Source organism: Octopus sinensis, linkage group LG13 (genome assembly GCF_006345805.1).
Source record: "Octopus sinensis linkage group LG13, ASM634580v1, whole genome shotgun sequence".
In the NCBI taxonomy this organism is placed as follows: domain Eukaryota; kingdom Metazoa; phylum Mollusca; class Cephalopoda; order Octopoda; family Octopodidae; genus Octopus; species Octopus sinensis.
This window is the reverse complement of record NC_043009.1, coordinates 56,397,012-56,418,953: the sequence shown is the minus strand read 5'-3', so window position 1 is coordinate 56,418,953 and position 21,942 is coordinate 56,397,012. Positions and strand designations below refer to the sequence as shown.

Sequence of the window (21,942 nt, the reverse complement as noted above, 5' to 3'; positions counted from 1 at the left end):
TACAAAATGCATATTGCTTCCCAACTCCACAAAAAGCAAGAGTGAAATACACACCCAAATGATTCAAGTTTTACTAGGGATAAAATTTGTTGAACACAGCCAATTTAATCTAGTTCTGGAAAATTCAATTTTGTTAAATGGTTGATACTCAAACCATAACCCAAACTAGAACCATTCAAGTGTGTACTTACCTACCTTAGCTTGTATAGGATTCACACACACTTCAAATGAACAATACCAATGATCCTTAAACGTTTATTAGAAATAGTTACAACTTATCATCAAGGAAATAGTAACTCTTAAAATTTATCCCTATACATAGACACACACCTAGTTGACTTAAAGGCATCCAAAGTTTCTCAGGCTCTATGCACAAGGTAGACTGCATAAAGAACATATAGAATGTGGGCTGCATGGTACTGAGCCTAGGCCCACAACTACAAACACAAAGCCGTGGGAATTGGCTAAGTGTTAGTTGATATATGTAATACTAACTCCCAATAAATATGACGTGAACAATTAGCTGGACAGTTAAGTGTCCATAGGTAGTGCAAGTCTAAAGGGTTTAAGTTATTGATTGATGATACTTTTTGGCTTTGTTGTTGCATATCATACAGGGTGGACTGTTTTATCACACCAGTGATACCAAAGGAGCTGAATTACAGAATCTCTTTTATTCGGTGTCAGTTCTTATTCAGTGCTTGGTCCTAGATAGCTTGAAATGTACATATTTTACTTAGAGATTCCATTTTTATGGCTAAATGACCTTTTTATCATGAGTCACTTCTCTATCACTTATCAAGGTGTAGCAAGAACTGGGTGGATTTTAAGTTACTGGCAGTCTCTGATTGGACAAAAGGTTCTAATCCTTGACATTCCAAACAAACCGTTGTTTGAACATTTTAAAGTGGCTACCAAGGGGTTTATACATAACTATATAAACCATGGATACAAAGGTTGCCTCTATTCTATAGCTAAGTGAGAATAGGAGGCAGATGAAAACTGGACCCCAACAAATGGCCTGAATGTTTAGGGCAAAAGACAAGCAAAGTGCCAGCAGCTTGTTCTAGAAATATTGCTCTCAAAACAGTCGAGTACACCTAGTTGTAAAAGAGAGTGCACTTGTGTTGGAAAAATTGGAACTCAACAGTGAACGACCCCCAAAAGTGCAAGGAAATCTCTACCCCAATAAAACTATCTCAAAAGCCAGAGTCCATGTCACAAAACACCAGCAACATTTAGAATGACCAAAGTAAATACTAATAAAATTATGTGTTGATTATTCAATATCATGCAGCAAGTTATTAGAAGTGATATTTTCAGGAACTGTTAATGTCACAAAACAGTTATCTAAATAGCTCGAAAGCCTAATTCAAAAGTTGAATATTTTTCAGTTTTGGTTTGGTGTTAATAAGTAGGTAAAGTGGAATATGGTGAATGTATTAATACTCATCAGCTAAGTGTTAATGAGAGTTCAGCTGAGTAACATCAAAAGCCATCACCATGTGATGGACACAAAAGGTTATATATTTTCTAGAGTTAATTCTAACAAACAATCAATGACAAACACATATATATACATCACAAAATATTATAAGCAGTGCTTTCTGGCTTACTCCACTGGATGGCACCTTGGGCAAGTGCTCTTCATCATGCTTCAGAACGTGGTGAGTGATCCTGCCCAACTGTGGTTGCTGTTGGCTGATCTAATGCCTTTTGAATGAAACTGGTAGATGTAAGATGAAATATAGCTAATTATTTCCCCAGTCTTCACATATGTTCACTGACTGGAAACAAGTCTCACAGCTGATAAATATGTCTGCTTGCAATTTAATGTGAAAGTCTGCTGGGCTCCTTGACATGTGTGATCTCTGTAAACAAAAGGCTCAGTATAACCTTGCCTGGACTGTTTGTTGTCTAGTAGATTGGGAGGGATTACTACCCTGCTCAGAAACGAGAAGTGCACCTTGACTGTAGAAATCTCTTCCTCATGAAAGTATGGAAAAACAAATGTTAAAACAATTGAGATCATTCAGCTGGCAGAGATGGTTTTCATGACCTACGCGAAAAGTATAGCAACTTGTAAATTTGTATGATGTATAGTACCTTACTCTAAAAAAAAAAAGCCAGCTGGGCATCCAGCTGTAGAACACTGTCTCAAACTCCTCCAATCAATGGTAATAAGGGAAAAGCAGACAAAAACTAATGATTAAACATATACTTGCAAAGAAGACTAAGATTTTTTAAAAAAAACCCTAGAGTTTAACTACAATAAAATATTCTATATGTGAACAGAAAATTGCTGTGAAAAACATTTCCACAGGTTCTACAAAATTATTTCCAAAGCATGGGTGATTCAAAACCAAACCACCCACCACACTTGTTTCTAATCTAGAATCAAATGTTCACCTGAAGCTGTTAAGTCCATAACAATTGTTACATAGGCTTGTATTATTGAACCCGAACACATGAAGATACTAAAATATATCTATCATTCCACACTGTTAACCAATATGCATAACCTCATGCGGCTTTGGTATTTAACCTATAAATATCAATGTATACTTTTTGCCATGCAATCCACCCCCACCATTTTAACCATATATAAGCGTATGGATACAAAAGTATAAATGCTTAACTTTGAAAGTTTTAACTACCAAACATTTCTTTTAACCAAAATTGACAATTAAGTTCACTTTCAAATTTCTCTTAAGCCATAAAAGTACAGAATAAATTTGAGGATTGGCACAGAAACCTTTCAATATTAAGTCAGTCCACACAAGACAAGCAGGCAAAAGATTTCCTGCAAAGAAAGCAGAGAAGTTGCCAAGATGTTTTCTGAAATTTAGATGGAAATAGTGTTTTTAGAGACAAAGTATTTTTTGTTTGTTTGTTTTCCCAGCAACTATGACAATTTGAAACACTACTACCAGATTACTATCTGACATAGAAAATACCAGTGAAGCATTTAACTGGATTTACCCGAACAGGTCGTAACACTTCTTGTTGCAACAGAAAAAAAAGAACACTAAATGAAACAGCAACATTTTCTTGTTCTGTAAGATATTAGTAAATTGTTTCCAATTTAGATGTCAGAACATTACCTAAACAAGTTACACAAAACTAAAGCCACCTGGAGCAGACAAAGCAAATAACACGCCAAGGCAATACAATCAAATATATCTTGCAGCAATCTAAGACATCAATATGATTAAGATATATATTCTCCCAATCACTGATCTTGAACTGTGTAAAATAAGTTTAACAGAAACTAAATCAAGATCGTAGGCTAGTAGAACTTGAGCTTACCTCTTGTTCGATTTTAATTTTAATCATACGAAGGGACTGAATGACAATTAGCATGTGCTTTAATATATAAAATCCACAAATGAACATAGAAAAGAAAGTGAAATGAAGAAAAAGCATGCATATGGCTGGATTTGCCAACCATAATTAAAGCTTTTATTTTTCTTAACTTCTCTCTCAAACTCACCACCAGGTTATCTATTTTTTAAAATGACAACTTGGTTCAAGCTATTAAAATTAAAATATTTCGTTAAAGCAATTTGTCAATTTTGTGTCAGAGAATACCCGATATTTTCGCCCGTCATTTTTTTCTAAAGAGAGAATTACGAGTCAGTCAATGTATTTTGACAAACTTCTTTAGAAAAACTGTAACCTTTCAATCTTTGTACATAAAATATCGAACAAAGTGATACAAACTAAAATCAAAATTATCAATAACCAGCAGTGACAAATACAAAGAATTTTTTTAAAGGTATTTCCAGATCTTTTATTTAACTTTTATATACAGAGCAACTTTTAAATAGGTTTTCAAACTTACATAATAACCGTAAGATGGAGATCAAAGTAAACTTTACCTTTAAAAAAAAGGCTATCCAGATAAATTTTTCTTTTCGGCATTCTTTCGATATAACTCGACAAAATCAAAACATTTCACTTCGGGTATTTCCGTGGAAGCAAATGACAGTTCGATTCTGTTTTCTGCTTGGAAATTTGCGAATTTTACATACATATATGAAACAGGTAAGGACAAATATGCAAGGCTTTTTTTTTCTTCAAGTTCAAAATGAGACATGGCTGGCATAATTTCGTTATATCTATACTCCACAACCCACGAAAATAACCGAAGTGAAATGTTTTGATTTTGTCGAGTTATATAGAAAGAATGCCTTCTTTTCTTGTAAAAGTGCATTTTTATAGCTACTAGGAAAAACAACTAAAGACTTAAAATATATGAAATAACTAATAAATATAAAAAAAGACATCCTGCTATTTGATACTGCCAATTATAACGATTATTTGTTCGCTTTTAGTCTACTCCAGTATGATGTTCGACATTTTATATGTACAAAGATTAAAAAGATTATCGGAAAATTCTTTTAAATATTTTTGTATGACGAACCTCTAATGGCAAGCAAGGGGAGAGTTAGTATGTCATTACAAAAAGTACAATTTTTAAAGACGAATTTTAAGCTTTCCATAAGATAATGGTAAAAACAAAACAAATCTTGCATTGCAGTTAACTCTAGAGCCGCTCCTTTACTTCAAAGACTACAACATCGTGTGTGTATATATATACACACAGAGTTGACGTTTTCTACGAGTTATTTCTATTGTGCTAAAGTGATAAAAGGGAAACAACCATGCTAATTAGAATAAAATTCGGGGAAGGAGAGGGTGAAAGGTCTATTAACGGAAACCCCGCCCAGTTACTACTAAACAAGGAGGTTTCAAGAACATGGAGGTGGTTTAGTTGTCGGAGGGAAAACAAATACAAAGAAAATACTAACTGGAGACGGATGAAACTAAATTTCACATAGTATACAACATTAACCCAATAGGGTCAAGACGAAAATATTGACCCAATAAAATTATGCTAATCGAAAAATTGTTTTTTTTTTGACTACTATATGCTATGCCCATTCTGAAATTCATTACTGACGTTTTATCTCCTGTAATTTTTTGGGGGGTTTCAGAATAAAAACTTATCTAACAGACTAGAAAACGAATCAATGTGTTCGGGCTACAGTCCACCCTGCACAAGCCAACCATTGTATGTCACAAGTTGTACAAGCTTGGCTTTCATACGCGTTCGACAGTGATAACTGCTACGACGGTAGACATATATTACATATACTCTAATAGTGTAAAGACCTGTGCAGACATGAAATGATTACGAAATAACACTAAATGGACGGATTAAATTATATATATATAAATAAAATGCAGCGTAATAACGTATAAAAAAAAAAGAAAGCATCCTTCATTTACTTTTACTCCCACCTCACAGGCTGTGTATCATGTATACCATATTTGTGGATGCATATATATATATACATACATACACACACTACACATGAAGTCATACAAACGAAGATAAAAATTCAGACACCGCGTGGTTAAAAAAATATTGCAAACTAGCACGAATCATTATTATATATATATACACACACATATACATACACAGTTTTAAATATTCGACTCCAGTGGCACCATATTGCATGATATTAGTAGAAATAACTTAGAATACTAAAACATACGCGATTCCTTCCACGAAGTACATATACACTAAAGTTTAGAAGAATGTGAAAATAATAGGAAAGACAATAGGAGTAATATTGGCAATAGAAGTAAATTAAATACACACACACAAAATTCAGAGATTTAAGTACACGAGAAACACGCCGTTCCAAAATAACTAAAAACTCTTCGAAAATTAACTGAATAATTAATTATCCTATCTAAAGCAAGTAAATGAATTGCATTTAATAACGATTTACACACTAAAATTCGCAATAAGAGGGAAGATGAAAATTAGGAATAACTACAAATTGAAACAGCATATTTTAAAAGGAATTTCGTAGAGTTTAGATATGTTTTAGGGGGGAAAAATTCAAAATAAAATTGTATGGAAATACTTTTTCGAGGGTATGGGTTTGCGAATGTAAGGGTTTCAAACATAAATCATTAAAATAAATAAATTAAATGCTAAAGCTACAGAAATTAGCGGTAACAGGGAGGAGGGTGCCAATGCTCCCACCCCAACTTTTGCTTCTAATTTTGTCAAAAATTACTAACAATTAAAAAAATATTGCATTTAAAAAAATACAGTTACAGGGTAGCAGAGTCGGGTGGGACACCAATCTGTTATGTCGAATGCGTTAATCTAAATAAAATAACCATAGAGCAATACAAAACACCTTGATGGAACTGAGAAGATTCTTTTGTAATCACGAGGATTTGCAAATTTTCTAAAAACGTTGCTTTCTTTGCAAAGCTAAAATGAATAGAAAAAAAAGAATCGATCTTGTTTGAAGCTTTTTCAAATCCATCCGTATGCTTAACATTAAGAATACATTAGTTCCATTATTGCTTACTAAACCAAGTGTGTGTACAATCCTGTTTCAGTTTCTACAAAAATTGCCTTTCGTATTTAACTCTGAATCATTACTTATGGTTGTGTAACAAGTTTCAGATTGTTAATTCTGTAGTTTTACACCCAACTCGTCTCAAACTAGAGAAGACTGTGTGTCTGTCGTCCATTGAATTATTTACTAAAAACGTTAAGCATTATAAGAAATATTTGAACCTATAGTAATAAATAAATAAAATGATCATGATTATGACAGCTTAAACGTTCCACTAAATTATAAATCAGTTTGAAATAAAATATTATATACGGAAAAAGGAGAAAAAAAAGCTACAACTAGAGGTCATGAAACAAACGTTAACTGACCTATATTATGAATTCAATCAAGGAGTTATACTATACTGAATTATTTACTTATATGATTCGCATTTTAAAAAAAAGGGAAGGAAGGAATAAGAAAATTTACACAATACAATTACTGGAAGAAGAAGGAGAAAAAGTATAAAAAAAAAACACAAACACATAAAGTAGAATTATAATAATAATAAGAGAACCTTTCATTTCGCACTCAAATTTCAATCACACAAAACCAAAGATGGCGGTCGCGGAATAAACATAAAAAAAAAGAAACAAAAATATTGATTGAAATCCGATGGCGAATTGATAGAATCCTAAAAAAAAAATGTAGAAAGCGAAACCTTTTGTAAATGCTGCTCGATCAGCTGAACGATGTGTTGGGCATACTGGATATGATCTTCGGCAAGCATGGTCAACATACTGATTAGTGGCTTGCTATTAATCGTCAAGTCAGCAAGAGACGAACGGTAGCTATCTATCACTTCTTCGGCATCAGCCATTTTCTCATGTATATATATATATAGTCTAGTGAAATCTTCTGTTTAAAGCTTTTTGATATAAGGAGAAATTTCACCAACTTCAGAACTGCTCCATAAAAAATAGATATTGGAAAAATATATAAAAAAAAAAAAACTTCCTGCCTGCAAAATTACTTTCTAGTAGCGATATATATATTTAGTGTTGCTGTTCTCTTTCACAATGCTATAATTCTGTTAGACATCTTCAAGAGAAGTCGAAGTAACAGCTAAGAGACGCAGGACAATGACGTAGACGGCTCGCGCTTACGCAGAATCACCGACTGACGTTCTCATTGGTCTATATTGTTTGCACACGTGATTCGAAATACCCCCCCCCTTTCATTGTAAAGAAATAAATTTTAAGGAAAGAAGTTCACTTGAATTCTTGGAATCATTATATATTTATTTTAATAGAATAACACTCGCTTCTACTTCCTTTTTCTATTTAAGATAAAATGCGCTTTAAGAATTTATGCAGTTTATGTTGAAATTTTATCAACACTTAAAAAATATAGATCGAGTTCAGTCAAATTAGCGAACAGTTAATACAGTTTTTGCGGTAAATAAGTCTACATATGTGATTGAAAAATTAGTTCGCGAGAAAAGAAATATATTTTCATAATCTTTAAAAAAAAATATCGACAAAAATAAAACATTCTTATATTTATTCTAATTTAAATTCAAAAGGAACAGAAAATTATAAAGTCAAATATAGAAATGGTTAAAAAAACCGGAAGCTAACGGGATTTACTGCCGAACTTTTTGGTCACCGTGAATCTCTGGTATTTTGTTTTGTTGCCAATATTATTTAAAATTATTTGTCAGTGTGAGAGGTTAACGCCATTTTTATATGATTCCATAAACATTATTTAGATATATATTTATTTAGATGTACGTTCAGTAATCTTATGTTTTTCTATATTTTACGCCTTATTTATAAAAGCCATTCAATAACTTGTTAGACCTATTTCTGGAAGATAAACATCTGACTGTCTGCCTCTGTGTATGTGTGCATATATATAGACATCTATACATACATATATATATATATATATATATATATATATATATATATATATAGTTTGATAATTAAAAGTAAAATATATTTTATGCTTTAATACAGCTTTTTTCTTTTCTTTAGTGCCACATTATCTCCTATTCTTGATATGATTCTCTTCTGATTGCCCCTATATATAAACCTTTAATATCTTACATCACCACCCTTCTCTCATTGATCTTTAAATTCTTGTACAGCTTCCCCAGGAATATTACTATTTTTCGCGAAGATCTTCCATAAGGTAAGCCAATTATTATATTTTTTTTGTTTATCTATTAAATCAACTGATCACATTTTAAATTAATTGCTTAATCATTGAAGCTTTTGCTAAAGTGTCTGTATGGGATGTGAGCAGACGACGAAGTGGGTGTGTTGCCTTTTAAATTTTATATATTTTCTAATGATAATGTAGCATTTTTTCTTAAAAAACCCCAAACCTAAATATTGCAAATATTCATCTACGTTGTTAATTCTCTTGGATGTATATCTCTATTGTCTGTTTGTGAGCTGTAAATTGATTTTAGAAATAAATTATGCCTGTGTGTGTGTCTATATATATATATATCACTACAAATCAAATCAAATTAAATCCAAATATTAAACTTGGTTATCTTTTTCCTTCTTTCGCTTTAATACTTATTTTGATTCATTCTACTGAAAATATGAATTCATACAAATATAAAGTACACTGCTACAGATTATGCATAATATATATATATATATATATATATATATATGTATGTATGTATGTATGAGTAGATAGGTGTGCGTATAATATATATAAGGTAGAGAGAGATATTCCTAGGAATATTTACTGTTGCGAGTAATGAATATACACGTATATATATATATATATATAGACATTTATATTGTATTTTGTTAGGAACTTGGTAGTGCAGTATAGAGCTCGTCCACCTTCAGAATAACCAAGCAGTATAGGTAGTATTATTATAAACTTCGGACCCTAAAATATATATCAGATTGAAGTTAAATAGGTAATTGATTCTAAATATGAATATCACCGAATTATTCTGAGATGCATAATACAAATATATATATAAAAAAGGCTTCTTTTTTGAATTTATTATTTAACAATAGATTTTACCATGGGCGAGCAGACCTATGATGAAAAGCATTCTGTGACCCTCCTGTTTGAATCTTTTTTTTAAAAATTGTGTGTGTGTATATATATTTCTACATTATCAATTACATCTTTTTTCATTTTCATAATGCAGAAATGTGTGATTTAGAGAGATTTGGATGCTGTTTTTAGCGGGTCGAATTACCACATAGAGGCTTCCACGTTAGCTTGTAGCTGTGTCTTTTCGGTATTTTCGGGATGAAGTGGTTGTGAGATAATGGTAACGATGAATAAGGCTTTGCATTAAACAATACATTTATGTTTGGTAATGTTGAATACATTGCATATATTGATTTATAGGAATTTCTTCAAGGTTCACTTGGACATTTATGGTAATAATAATTCTGTTGACGAAAATTTAACGAGGGAAATGTAATAGCAATGACGATGCCGACTACTTTATTTTCTACAAGGGCAAAAAAGAGGACATTAGAATGGAAATAAACAAATGTGTAATGGGACCAATTATGTATGATGTATATTTGTGAGGGAGAGATAGATGGGGGATCTTCTTCGTAGTTGCTCGATATGCTAGAAATAACAGCCAGATCTTCCTCAGTTTACTCATCATCATGAAATCAGAAAGACACGTTGGATAGCGTAGTCATAAAAATATACAAGAGACGGGATGATTACGGCTGGAACGCTTTTGATGATAGGCCTGCCCGATCTGGACTGACTCAAGGCTAAATAGCAATAAATATTCTGGCGAAAATACAATTCTTGTTGATGATGTAAGCTGAAAAAAGTGATTATTTTTAACCATTTTTAAAACACTGTAAGTGGTTGTCTCTGAAGTTGGAAATTGCAAAAGGATTACGAAGAACTAAATTTCTCCAAAAAGGTTTGGTTTTAGCACTCAGTGAGAATCACTGTTCCCTACAAATCCTAACTGCGAATAGCCCATTTTAAAATTGCCATGAACAGTTTTTTGTTTTTTAACCAAGTGTCATATAATAGGTTAGAGTCTAAAGAGTAATAGTATAAAGTCTACTGGCTTTTTTTTTTTAGATCTAAAAGGTATTCTTTGATACTTCGTCATAAATAACATAGTCGACAGTCAACCAGATTGTTATTATTGAATGGTAATTCTTTTCTATTCCTGTTTTACCTAGTTTAATATATAAACGGAAGGTTGTTATTATTATTATTGTCTTTTCTTACATTGGGATTGATTGATTTAATACATAATGCAATGCAGTATTTGTACGTAGTGAAGCCTCTTTCGGAATTCACCAGGTGTATACGTGTGTGTACACACGCACGGACACACACATACTACACGCATTTTTTTAAATGTTTATTTGAAAAAATCAAATGACAACCCACTTGCAAATGGAACATGTATCTTATTGGGAGACAAGTGTACAATAGCTATTGCAGAGTTGAAACTCGAAACCTTATATCCAGTCGATCATTGACCTGTAGGTTTTTCTCCTCTTCATTACCTTGTTATTTCATACTTTACACTCAAGAATTACACAATCTGCTATTCAGATGCAGAGATAAGCATTGACATTGTTGGCAGAAGTGGCAGTTCGCTCAACATCTCTCATTTCTTTGATGCTTAACCCAACTTGTCCACCACAGTTTGTTTAAATAGCACGTATGCAAATATTTTGTTTTTTTTTCACACCGTCCAGATTTGTATTTAAATTATTGTGAGAACAATTGTTAACTTTATGTATATTCAACCTTGTCTGAGTATATTAAGACCTGAATGGTTTAAATTCTATAGGTTCTTATGTGACCATTCCACTCATAAACCCAGTTGTTTTTCGTAACACATTTATGTCTGGTTACCATGAATGGTTGTGTGTTTGGAGTCTGTGATAAGGAACGTTCATGTTCATTGTAGAATACAAACTCAGACTTAGGACTATTAACAACAATAATATTTATCATCATCATCATCATTTAATGTGCGTTTTTCGTGCTGACATGGATTGGACGGTTTCACAGCATTCAACATGTTGGAGGGCCACATTGTACTCTCTCTCTCTCTCTCTCTGTGCTTTGGCATGGTTTCTACAGCTGGCTACCTTTCCAACCTCTTTACAGTGTGCACTGGGTGCTTTTCGTGGCACCAACATCAGTGAGGTCACCTTGTTGTTTGCAAGTCTAGGGGTCTAAAAGAGTCCTTATAACAGAGAGAGGCTATGCTGATTCCAGACAGGTTAATGAGAGAGGGTAAAGGACAGAGAGGAACAAATTGATAGTTGTGAGAGGGTGGAAGTGGGGAGAGTAACAAAATAGACACTAAGGAGGAGGGCAAGGAAGGGTTAACGAGAAAGGGAGGGACAGGGTGATGAGTTGTGTTGGGAGTTTTAGAGCTAACCATATCATAAGGGCAAGCATGAAAGGATGGTGTCAGGGGAAGAGAATATAAAAGAGCTGTAGTCCTGTGTGATGCGCATCTGGAGAAATTGAAGAAAAGAGTGGTCTGGGTGTTCATGGGAATAGGCTAAAGATGGTGAAATGAGGTGGTGGAGGAGCTGTGGGGAGAGAATGTAAGGCAGAGAGCAGAGGAATGGTGAATTCTACAAAAGCAGGGAGAGAAAGAGGCCGGAGGGCACCATAGAAGTAGAGATGAGAGCAGAAAGTATATCCCTGGTGGGGAGGCTGTAGAGAGAGGACGCTGAGAGAAAAATCTAAGCGGGAGCAGTGAATGAATGCAGAAAGAGTAGAAGGGGAAAGTAATTTGGGATTCTGCAGTGTCTGTTTATCTTTTTACCATTTCCATTTGTTTCAGTCATAAGACTGCAGCCATATATGAACGGAAAGTTATTTATTTTTAAGCCTGGTACTTTGCCAAATCACTAAGTTACATGGATGTAAGCACACCAACACTGGTTCTCAAGCAGCAGTGGGGGACAAAGACATGATGGGCTTCTTTCAGTTTCCATCTATCCAATCCACTCACAAGGCTTTGGTTGGCCCAAGGATATAGTAGAAGACAATCCAGTGTGCCATACAGCGGATCTCAACTTGGAACCATGTGGTTGGGAAGCAAACGTCTGCACTTAAAAGAAATAATCACAGATTTTAGGAACATTTTTTTTTTCCTTTTTTAGAATCTTTTACTCAACAAGAGCAGCAAAGCTCATAACACTTTACAGTGCTTCCAAGACTGGTAAGAGGAAGGTTTGAAAATATTATCAAACCAGAAACCAGATTTGAAAGCTTGCACCTGCATGAACTCCATTAAAGGTACCCAAAATGTCAGGTGGTGGAGTTAAACCAGGTAACAGATTAGGTTTGAATTCAGAAGGGTTACAACTTTCACGGGTACTGCAAGGTATCCAGTTCAATGTTCTTATCATTTAATGTCCATTTTCTATATTGGCATGGGTTGGACAGTTTGACAGGAGCTGGTATGGTCAAGGGCTGCACCAGGCGCCATTGTCTGTTCTAGCATAATCTTTATGGCTGGATGCCCTTCCTAACACTAACCACTTTACAAAGTGTACTGGATGCTTTTTATGTGGCACCCACACTTTTTCACGTGACACAGGCACCAGTACAGCATACAGTGAATTGGAACAAATATTGTGAGTCATGTTATCTAATGATCTAATGGCTATTCCAATTTGCTGTTCATAATAAGGCCTGAAGTATGAAAATTGTGAATATTGATCTAATTCAGATCAATAATGACATTACATTAAATGTAAAAATCATATTTGATAGATGACATAGTTTTTGTGTAATTTGTCATTTCACCTTCTTTCAGTGATAACTTCTCTGTCATATATTGCAAAAATTCTTTTTCTTTCAATATATTTCCTTTATTCTTGAAGTATATTAAGTGTAAACTAAGTCACATAAGTCTATTTTATTTTGTTCAAGTACTTGTTTCATTATTTCAAGGTTTAACAAGTTTGTGGGTTTCTTTTTTTTTTATCTTGTGGTATTACTGGTAATATGTTATTAATAACTAAAATGAAAGTTCAAATGGCTGAGTATTAGTTAATGTCAGAAGTTAGCAGTTTGTATCCTGCCTCTTAATGTTATGTGTGTCCATTATCAAGCCATCTAGTTCTAACTAGGGTACAAAAGTCATATATTCACCAACATATGCAGCAACAGTATATACTTATTGGTTTTGTAGTTTGAGTTCAATTCCTCCTGCTGGAAAACTATCTGTGATGGGTCAGTGTCTTAGTGATTTATTTTTTATCTTTGAGGATGGGTGTTGAATACTGGACCATGGATCTTTGTGACTTTTGGAGATGATTTGAGTCAGATTTGTTACCAAAAAAAAAGAGAACTGCAAGGTTATAGGTTTCTTTACTTTTTTAAAATTACCATCCTTTGGAGATAAATATTTTATGAAGAACACCATACAATACCTATAAGCAGTCGTCAACTGTTCCTAAGTCTGCAAAATTTGTGAATCATTACCCTTCTGTATTCAGTAACTTCATTTTCTAAATCCATCTTTAATAGTAAATCCTCACAAAATCATATTGATCCTAAAACAAGATGAAGTAACCCTTACCATTGCAATTGTTAAATTTTTCTTATAGTAAATATTTTGTTTTCACAAATCATTCACTTGTTCTCAGAAGAAACTATTAATATTTATATAGTAATGATAGCTCGTGTGATATGGTTTTTGTTAGTCCTGGATTGATGTATAGCACATAACTTGAAGATGTGTTTGTAGGCACTTTTTCATTAGCAATTTGAAAGGGTGCAGGCAGAGGGATGGATTAGTCATAGTGAACTTCAAATCCTATCTCCATTTCATGGTTGAGATAACCAGATGTAGATCTGGTTTAGTTGGAATCCTGTTCAATCTGTTTCACATAAAAGTGGTTTTGGAGGCTGACAATTTCATTAGATCAGCACATTTCACAAGACTTGTAGAAATTTGCATGCGGTGATATCCTGTTTGGTAAATCTCACCCAGAAATGTACTGAGAAGAAATGTTTCTTGTTGGGAACAATGTAGGTGGACAATGCTTGCATTGTTTCATTGGTATGCACATATTTTCCCAGACATTTTAGTTCTTTACATCAGGTAGCCCATCAACCTGGGCTCTAAAGTACATCTACTGAGCCTGAGAAAGTGGAGCTGGTGTAAGGTGTATTTTCTTCCAGCTCACCAAGGATGAGTGTTATTTTGTGGATGGGTGCCTGGTATCTGATTTGCTTTAAATTTTTCTCAGTACTGATGTACTCTGATTGCTACAAATGTTATTGTTTTCATCTGTCAGAATGTTGAAATTCTGTTTCCAAATCATAACTGTTAGCAAACATACCTTTCTTCTATACCTGTAATTATATTTGATCATTATTGCAATTATATTCAGTTGTTTCTATTATTATTATTATTATTATGATTGTATATTCTTTTATTTATTTTATTGTTGTTGTTATAGAATTCTCCATGGAAGATTATAAATACCTTTTCAAGGTAGTGTTAATAGGAAATGCTGGTGTTGGAAAAACATGTCTTGTCCGAAGATTTACACAGGTAAATTAAATTCCATTATAAATGTTTTTGTCTTGATATGATATGCAACATGAAAATCAAATTTTCAGCTGTACACTTTAAAATTAGTGTAAAGGCTGGGATTTCACATTGTTTAACTCCTTTCTCTATAACAATTTCATTAGAAAGTTGCCTGCTGAATGTCACATGAGCCTCCTTTATCTTGTGGGTTTGTAGGTGCTGGTGCCACAGAAAAGCACTTGTGCTGGTGCTTTGTAAAAGCATCCAGTGCACTCTGTAAAGTGGTTGATGTTAGGAAAGGCATCCAGTCATAGAAACCATGCCAAAACAGATATGGAGCCTGAACAGCTCTTTAGCTGGTCAGCTCCTGTCAAACCATCCATTCCATACCATCATGTGAAATGGAGATTAAATAACGATGGTGATGAATCCAACTTTCCAAGAACTTTCTTCGGTGCTTTTTGTTAATAGTATTGAAGGTCTTTGTTAAGTCAACAAGGATTTGATATAGTTGCACCTGCTCTTCAATGCATTTTTCTTGAAGTTATCTTGCAGAGAAAAATCCTGATCTAATGCCTGATTGGATTTCAGTTAGCATTGAGGGTTAGATGTCTTTTATTAACCAATTGAACAACAGTCTAAATAGACTTTTGTCAATAGATTCTAAGACAGTGATACCACATTGGATTCTTTATCTTCATGTATTTAGCTAAAAATTTCATTAATCTAGACTTGTGGTATAGAATTTCTTTTTCTGTTGTTTGTTATTAAGTATGGCAGACAAAAACTTTTCACTTTTAGTTTGCAATAGTTCTGTTGGATTGGATGCTTCTGTCTAATCCTGGTGCTTTGCCAGTATTGATCTTAATTGCCAGAACTACTTCACCCTCCATAGGCTTGCAATGCATACCATGAAGTGAACTTTGTTGAAATAAACTATCAACAGTTGCACCATCTAACATTGTGGGACTGAAAAAGAAGACAGCAAGTGTTCTTTCCAATACTGTATGATACTGACTGCATCTTTAATAATACCATGCCATTCTCGGATTCTAGAATAACTACAACAGATAATCGTTTTCCAAGACTTGGCACAAAAGAGCATATAGAATTTTAGAATCCCCTTCATCAAAAACGACTTGAAACTTATTTGAGATATTTAGTCACCATGTGTTTTTTAATCGTTCTCAACCCTTGTTGCACAGTTGCCCTTTACACTTTCAGAGACTTTTCAATTGTTAATTCATACTGCAAGTTTTGTAAAGAACTCATTTTATTTTCAGTATCTGGCTGACAATCATCAAAACAATCTCCATGATTTATTATCTTCTCTTTAAGCTCCACAGCTCCCAAAAGTTGTATATAAAATTTTCCCCAGAATAATCACGCCTACTGATAATTAAGTCACCTAAGTAATAAAAGCTATCAACTACTTTCAGGGAGCCTTCTGAGCATTTTAGAAAATCTATTTTCTGTGAGTTCTTAATGCTTTTTGTCCCTGTGCATCTGCTGCATATCTGTTGACCTACCTTTCATCCCATTATATATCTTGTGCTTCTATAATTTACAGTGGGTACACTGATGAAATTCCTACTTCTTTTCTGTATATGAAGATGGCCATTTCCCTAATGATAACAGGGGCCTGTCTTCTTTCTTTCTCTCTTTAGACTCTGCTAAGTTTACTCTGTGGTCTTTCAATTCTATGTTTTGTTTCCATGGCTAGAATTTTATCTCTAAATCAATTGAGCTGTAAAAATGAAGTCATCTGCATTTAAGAGTTCTCGTGGATAGCTAGTCTTGAACTCCTCCATTATAGCTTGGAGGGCTATAAGTAGCAGAACAGGGCTGAAGATTGAGCACTAATATGCACCTACCAAAATGTTTAATTTATTGTTGAACTCATTGCTGACTGCAACTCTTTGCAACACTTACAGCCATTGATCTCCCTCCAGCTTTCTCTGAGACCACTCAGTTTCTGTGTATGGAACCCTATTTTAAGTCTTCTCTGGTTTATCGAATGCCATTTATTAGTGCAGTGGTTTTCAACCAGGGTTCCGCCAGTACAATCCAGGGGTTCCGCAAGAAGTTACAAAACTGCTAAAATCGGCAGTAATTTTTAATTTTCCTGTGCAGATATGTGTGCATAAGACTATTAAATTATTGCACAGGGGTTCCCCAAGCCAGTGGAATGTTTCCTTGGGGTTCTGCTCCAGCAAAAAGTTTGAAAAGCACTGTATTAGTGGCTTACATTTGCCTAAGTACTTCTATCGCTGTCTCACAAAGAATATGGCATCAGTCAGTGTGTGTAGACACACACACACATTGATGACCTGCATCTCATTTAAGTCAGCTCTCCTCCTAATGAGTTCAGCTACAAATTCGTCTGTAACTTTTGTTATTTACTCTGTTTGACACTTCTATATTTTCCTCACTCTTGAGAATTTCCTTTACCCTTGCAGCAGTAAATTATACTGCTACTATACCAGTCTTTTGGTATGACATCTTTCCATACTTCCAAATTTATTATGTGGGTGATTAGTTCATAACCAACTTTACCAAAGATTTAAAACATTTCACTGGTATATTCTATCTAGTACTGTTATTGACTTAGATCCCTCTGTTGAGTTCACCATAGAAAGACTCCTTTGCATTTTCCTTATTCAGCTACCTCTTGTAATAGCATCTCTGTACCTTATTTTTTCCTTCAGTGTCAATAAGAGGAAGTGTACTGTTGTCATTCCATAGACATTTTTTCACCAATGCTGTCTTGATTCACTGTTGTGCATTACCTAGCATGCATGAACTCACAGAACATGTACCTCATCTTGATTATATCACATACTCTGACTACTTCAATTACCTTATCTACTCACTTTTCTGCTAACAGTATGCCTACTCTACTCACTCCATCATTCCTGCTGACCTAGAAGAATTTGAATCTAGCTGAGGCTCCCCTTCATCTTACTTCTTGTATGCCACATACATCAACATGGCATCACTCTAACATTTCAACAATTTCCCCACTCTTTCCTTTCCTTATGTCAACATTGATGGTAGCGACCCTGAGATTGAGTATTTGGGAATGGTTACAGTAAGGTAATTGTGGGAATTTTGTCATCACCTGAAATGAAGATCTGTGAAAATGCTTGCCAGCTTTCATAGAGCTTTGATACAGAGTTTATTCAGTGAATTACAATGAACCACAGCACCCCCACCACCTTGTCCAATTTCTAGAGCAATATCCAACAAGTGGGTATGAGAGTAGAGTGTGTGTGTGTATATATAATATGTGTATGTGTGAATATATATATGTGTGTGTGTGTATATATATATATGTGTGTATTCATTGGAGATTTTCTTCCATCTTCCTTCTATTGGATTTTCCTCTGTTTCCAAAGAAGAGTGTCTGCTTGAAATGTTAAACCAGCTTTCTTTCCTTCCCTGAGCATCTGCTAATACTTTACATGTACCACATCCTTGTATTGTATTTTTGTGTTTGTTCTTTTTGGATTTAGTGTATATATATATATATATGTGTGTGCGTTTGTGTGTATATGTTTGTTTATATATTTATATTTACATATGATTATATATTTATATATATATGTGTATGTGTATGTATGTATATATATATATATATATATACACACATATATATACACACATACACATATATATGTTGGCATTGATTGGATGGTTCAACAGTTAGCTGGGTTAGAGGACCATGTTGTGTTCCCATTTTTATATGGTTTCTATGATTGGATAGATGCCCTTCCTAATGCCAATCACTTTACAGAGTATACTGGGTGCTTTGTTTCTAAAACCAGCACTAGTGAGGCTGCCTTGCAATTTGTAAGACTAAGGAGCTTAAAGGGGATTCCTGTACATGAAAGAGAGAAAGAGAGAGATGACTTAAACTAAATATTGAGAGGTCAACTTTGCCTTTCATCCTTTTGGGGTCGATTAAATAAGTACCAGTTATGCACTGGGGTTGATATAATCGACTTAATCCGTTTATCTGTCCTTGTTTGTCCCCTCTCTGTGTAGCCCCTTGTGGGTAGTAAAGAAATAGGTATTTTGTCTGGCGCTATGTTCTGAGTTCAAATTCCGCCGAGGTTGACTTTGCATTTCATCCTTTCGGGGTTGATAAATTAAGTACCAGTAATGCACGGGTCAATGTAATCGACTTAATTCATTTGTCTGTCCTTGTTTGTCCCCTCTATGTTTAGCCCCTTGTGGGCAATCAAGAAATAAGATTGTGGGTGAAAGGTGGGGAGAATGGAACAGGGAAGAGGAAGAGTAGATGAGGGTGGTGAGCATTCAGAAGAAGTCATTGTGAGCTGTAAGTTATAGGAGTAAGCTTAAGAGATGAGAAGGAATAGATGTGGTGGTGAAGCTGTAGCAGGGGTGGGAAGTGATGGTGAGAGAAATAGAAGCAGATGAGGAGTGATTGATGTCAGTTGTGGATCAGAAGTTGTGAGGCAAGAGATGTGAATATAGAGCGATGACTGAAATGAGCAGGGAGTTGGAGGAATTTGGAAGTGGACACAAGTAATGTGAAAGAAATTCATACATTATATATATAGTGAATGTATATATGAAGCTCTTCATCATCATTTGATGTCTATTTTCCATGCTAGGAGGGGTTTAATGTTTTGATAGGATTTGATGATCCATATGGACACGTTGAGTCCCAATGCCAGCTTTGGTATGGTTTCTACTACTGCATGCCCATCCTAACACCAACCACTTTACAAAGTGTACTGGTTGCTTTCTTTTTTTTTTTGTGCCACTAGCACTAGCAAGGTTGCCAAGTAACTTGCAAGGCAAGAAAGGAAAGAAATAGGAAGGAGAAAAAAAAATGTGTGTTATTGGGTTTTTGCATGGCTTTTCTTTGTTTTTACCACCTCCTTTCAATGTCTTTTTCAAATTTGGCTTTCCTTTCTTCCCATTTTCTCTGTGTCCTCTCCTCCACAACATTCATCTTTCTATGTCATTCCCTCCTCATTGATGAAATATTTTACCCAAAGCACTAAATTTCTGTATTTTCCCATTGATATTCCATTGTTTAAATTTTTTGCAACACTATTTGCCAGTGTACACCATCAGCATTTCTCCCAAATTCAACTTTTTAAGATATGACATATATTTGCATTGATTGATTGTCTATATTTGAAATCAAGGAAGGTTTTTAATGAACATTTATCAAAATTATCTTTCTTTACTTCAGGGATTGTTTCCACCTGGTCAGGGAGCTACTATAGGAGTAGATTTCATGATAAAAAGCGTTGAAATTGACGGGGATAAAGTTAAGGTAAGAATTGTGTTTTTACAACTTCCATCCTCTCCATCCACTATTCCTGAAGGGGTCGTGAGGGTAGAGTCCTCAGACACCTATATAGGATCCTATCAGAAGCAACCATCATTACATTTTCCATCTGGATTCCCAAGCGTAGCCAACTGAGACTATGAATATTACCCAACTATCTCATTATATGTGTACTCCTAGGTCTCCAGCCAAATAGCTGGGCTTCAATAATTCATCATATGATTTTTTCCTATTACATTTTAATCATATGTCCATAGCGCCGGAGCTGTGACATCCCGATGCAGAGAAGTAGTGGCTCAACCTCGAGAGTGAGTGGGTGGATGGACTTCCCTTGTTTTCACTGGTTTTAAACAGTGGCTTCCTGCCAGTATCATTGCTTTGCAATCCATCTACAAAAGGATATCTTTTCTTTCTGGCATGTCTTGACATGTTGTGTGATCTTTGTAAACAAAACAATCCTTAACAAATATCTTGGTTTCAATTTCCCAATATAAAAAAGCATGTCTGGGTTGGGTGCTGTTCAGCAGATTGGGAGATAATTATCTCACTTGGAAATAGTTGAGGTTTGGCAACATGAGGGCATCCAGTTGTAGAAAAACTCTGCCTAAACATACTTGTCTGACCAGTGCAACCATGGAAAAGGGGACATTAAAATGATTATGATGATGACCGCCTCTCAGTAGCTTATATCCAAGTTTCTATGTATCTATAGTAGCTTTATCAGATATATAATATCAACATTTGTTGATACTGATTCCTTAAAACTCTTTTCTACTATCTTTAGAATCTTATAAAAGTCTGTTTTCTCCCAGATTTTGTTCATAACCTTTTTACTTTTGTATTCTTCACTAAATTCATTGATGTTTTTGGGTATGATGTAAGCAGTTACTCTACTCTTTTGTTTACTCTAAACTCATCTCCTTGTTCATTGCACATAATAGCATACATGTGACAACAATCATAGATATCCATTTATTTCTTCTGTGAGAACTGTTGTTATCTTCTCCAACAAGAGTTTAATTACCATTAAACTCTAATTGGAGAATGTGTTCTAAAAATAATGTAGTTTTACTTATTGCAATTTTGTAATCAGTAATAGTACTTCTCATAAACAATTACCTGTTCTCTTTCATTACTTATTTTTGAACTTATATCTCCAATTTTTCTGAACGCTTCTAACCAAAACACTTGAAGGCAACTTGGCTTTCACTTAAAGAAAGAAAATGATTTGTACTTCAGTAACCAGATTTCTACAGGGTTGAAATGCATGCAAATTTGGTGTAGTACTCACATATCTGGGATGGCACATTTTTGTTTATACATGATTTTGCATCTCTAATGATGTATATGTGTGTGTATGTATGTATGTATGTATGTATGTATGTATGTATGTATGTATATATATATATATATATATATGCAAGTATGTATCTATATATAAAGTAAACAAATTAAAGTTGAATTCTGTACATAGAAGCTGCATTCTTAAATTTTGGAGGTTTTCCTCTGTGTTTATAAATTCTGTATTCTATGTCTTTATATCTACTTGTATGTGTGTGTATAATTGTCTATTTTAAAATTTTATTAAATAATTCAAGATTCTCCAACTAAAAACTTAGTTGTTAAAAAATTTGAATGGCAGGTGCAATTTCTGGGACAAGGGAGATAACTGGTATAATTAAGAT

At 34.2% G+C, this 21,942-nt stretch overlaps 2 protein-coding genes across 9 annotated transcripts in view; one reads left to right on the top strand and one right to left on the bottom strand.

Moving 5' to 3' along the window:
* LOC115218393 (pre-mRNA cleavage complex 2 protein Pcf11) overlaps nucleotides 1-7,542 on the bottom strand; it is a 28,405-nt gene extending 20,863 nt beyond the window's left edge. The window contains exon 1 of one of the 5 annotated variants that reach the window (XM_036508395.1): nucleotides 7,093-7,542. In XM_036508395.1, the coding sequence (XP_036364288.1) occupies nucleotides 7,093-7,251 (159 nt within the window). In that variant the 5' untranslated portion in view covers nucleotides 7,252-7,542. The remainder of the gene's footprint in view (nucleotides 1-7,092) is intronic. The other 4 variants (XM_036508394.1, XM_036508393.1, XM_029788180.2 and 1 more) reach the window with 4 other exon arrangements.
* Nucleotides 7,543-7,664: 122 nt separating this feature from the next.
* LOC115218229 (ras-related protein Rab-30) overlaps nucleotides 7,665-21,942 on the top strand; it is a 29,441-nt gene continuing 15,163 nt past the window's right edge. The window contains exons 1-4 of one of the 4 annotated variants that reach the window (XM_029787952.2): nucleotides 7,665-7,828; nucleotides 8,524-8,567; nucleotides 14,855-14,949; nucleotides 20,159-20,242. In XM_029787952.2, coding sequence (XP_029643812.1) covers nucleotides 14,863-14,949; nucleotides 20,159-20,242 — 171 coding nt within the window. In that variant the 5' untranslated portion in view covers nucleotides 7,665-7,828; nucleotides 8,524-8,567; nucleotides 14,855-14,862. Of the gene's footprint in view, nucleotides 7,829-7,904; nucleotides 8,161-8,523; nucleotides 8,568-10,745; nucleotides 10,896-14,854; nucleotides 14,950-20,158; nucleotides 20,243-21,942 lie in introns of those variants that run through there. The other 3 variants (XM_029787950.2, XM_029787951.2, XM_036508403.1) reach the window with 3 other exon arrangements.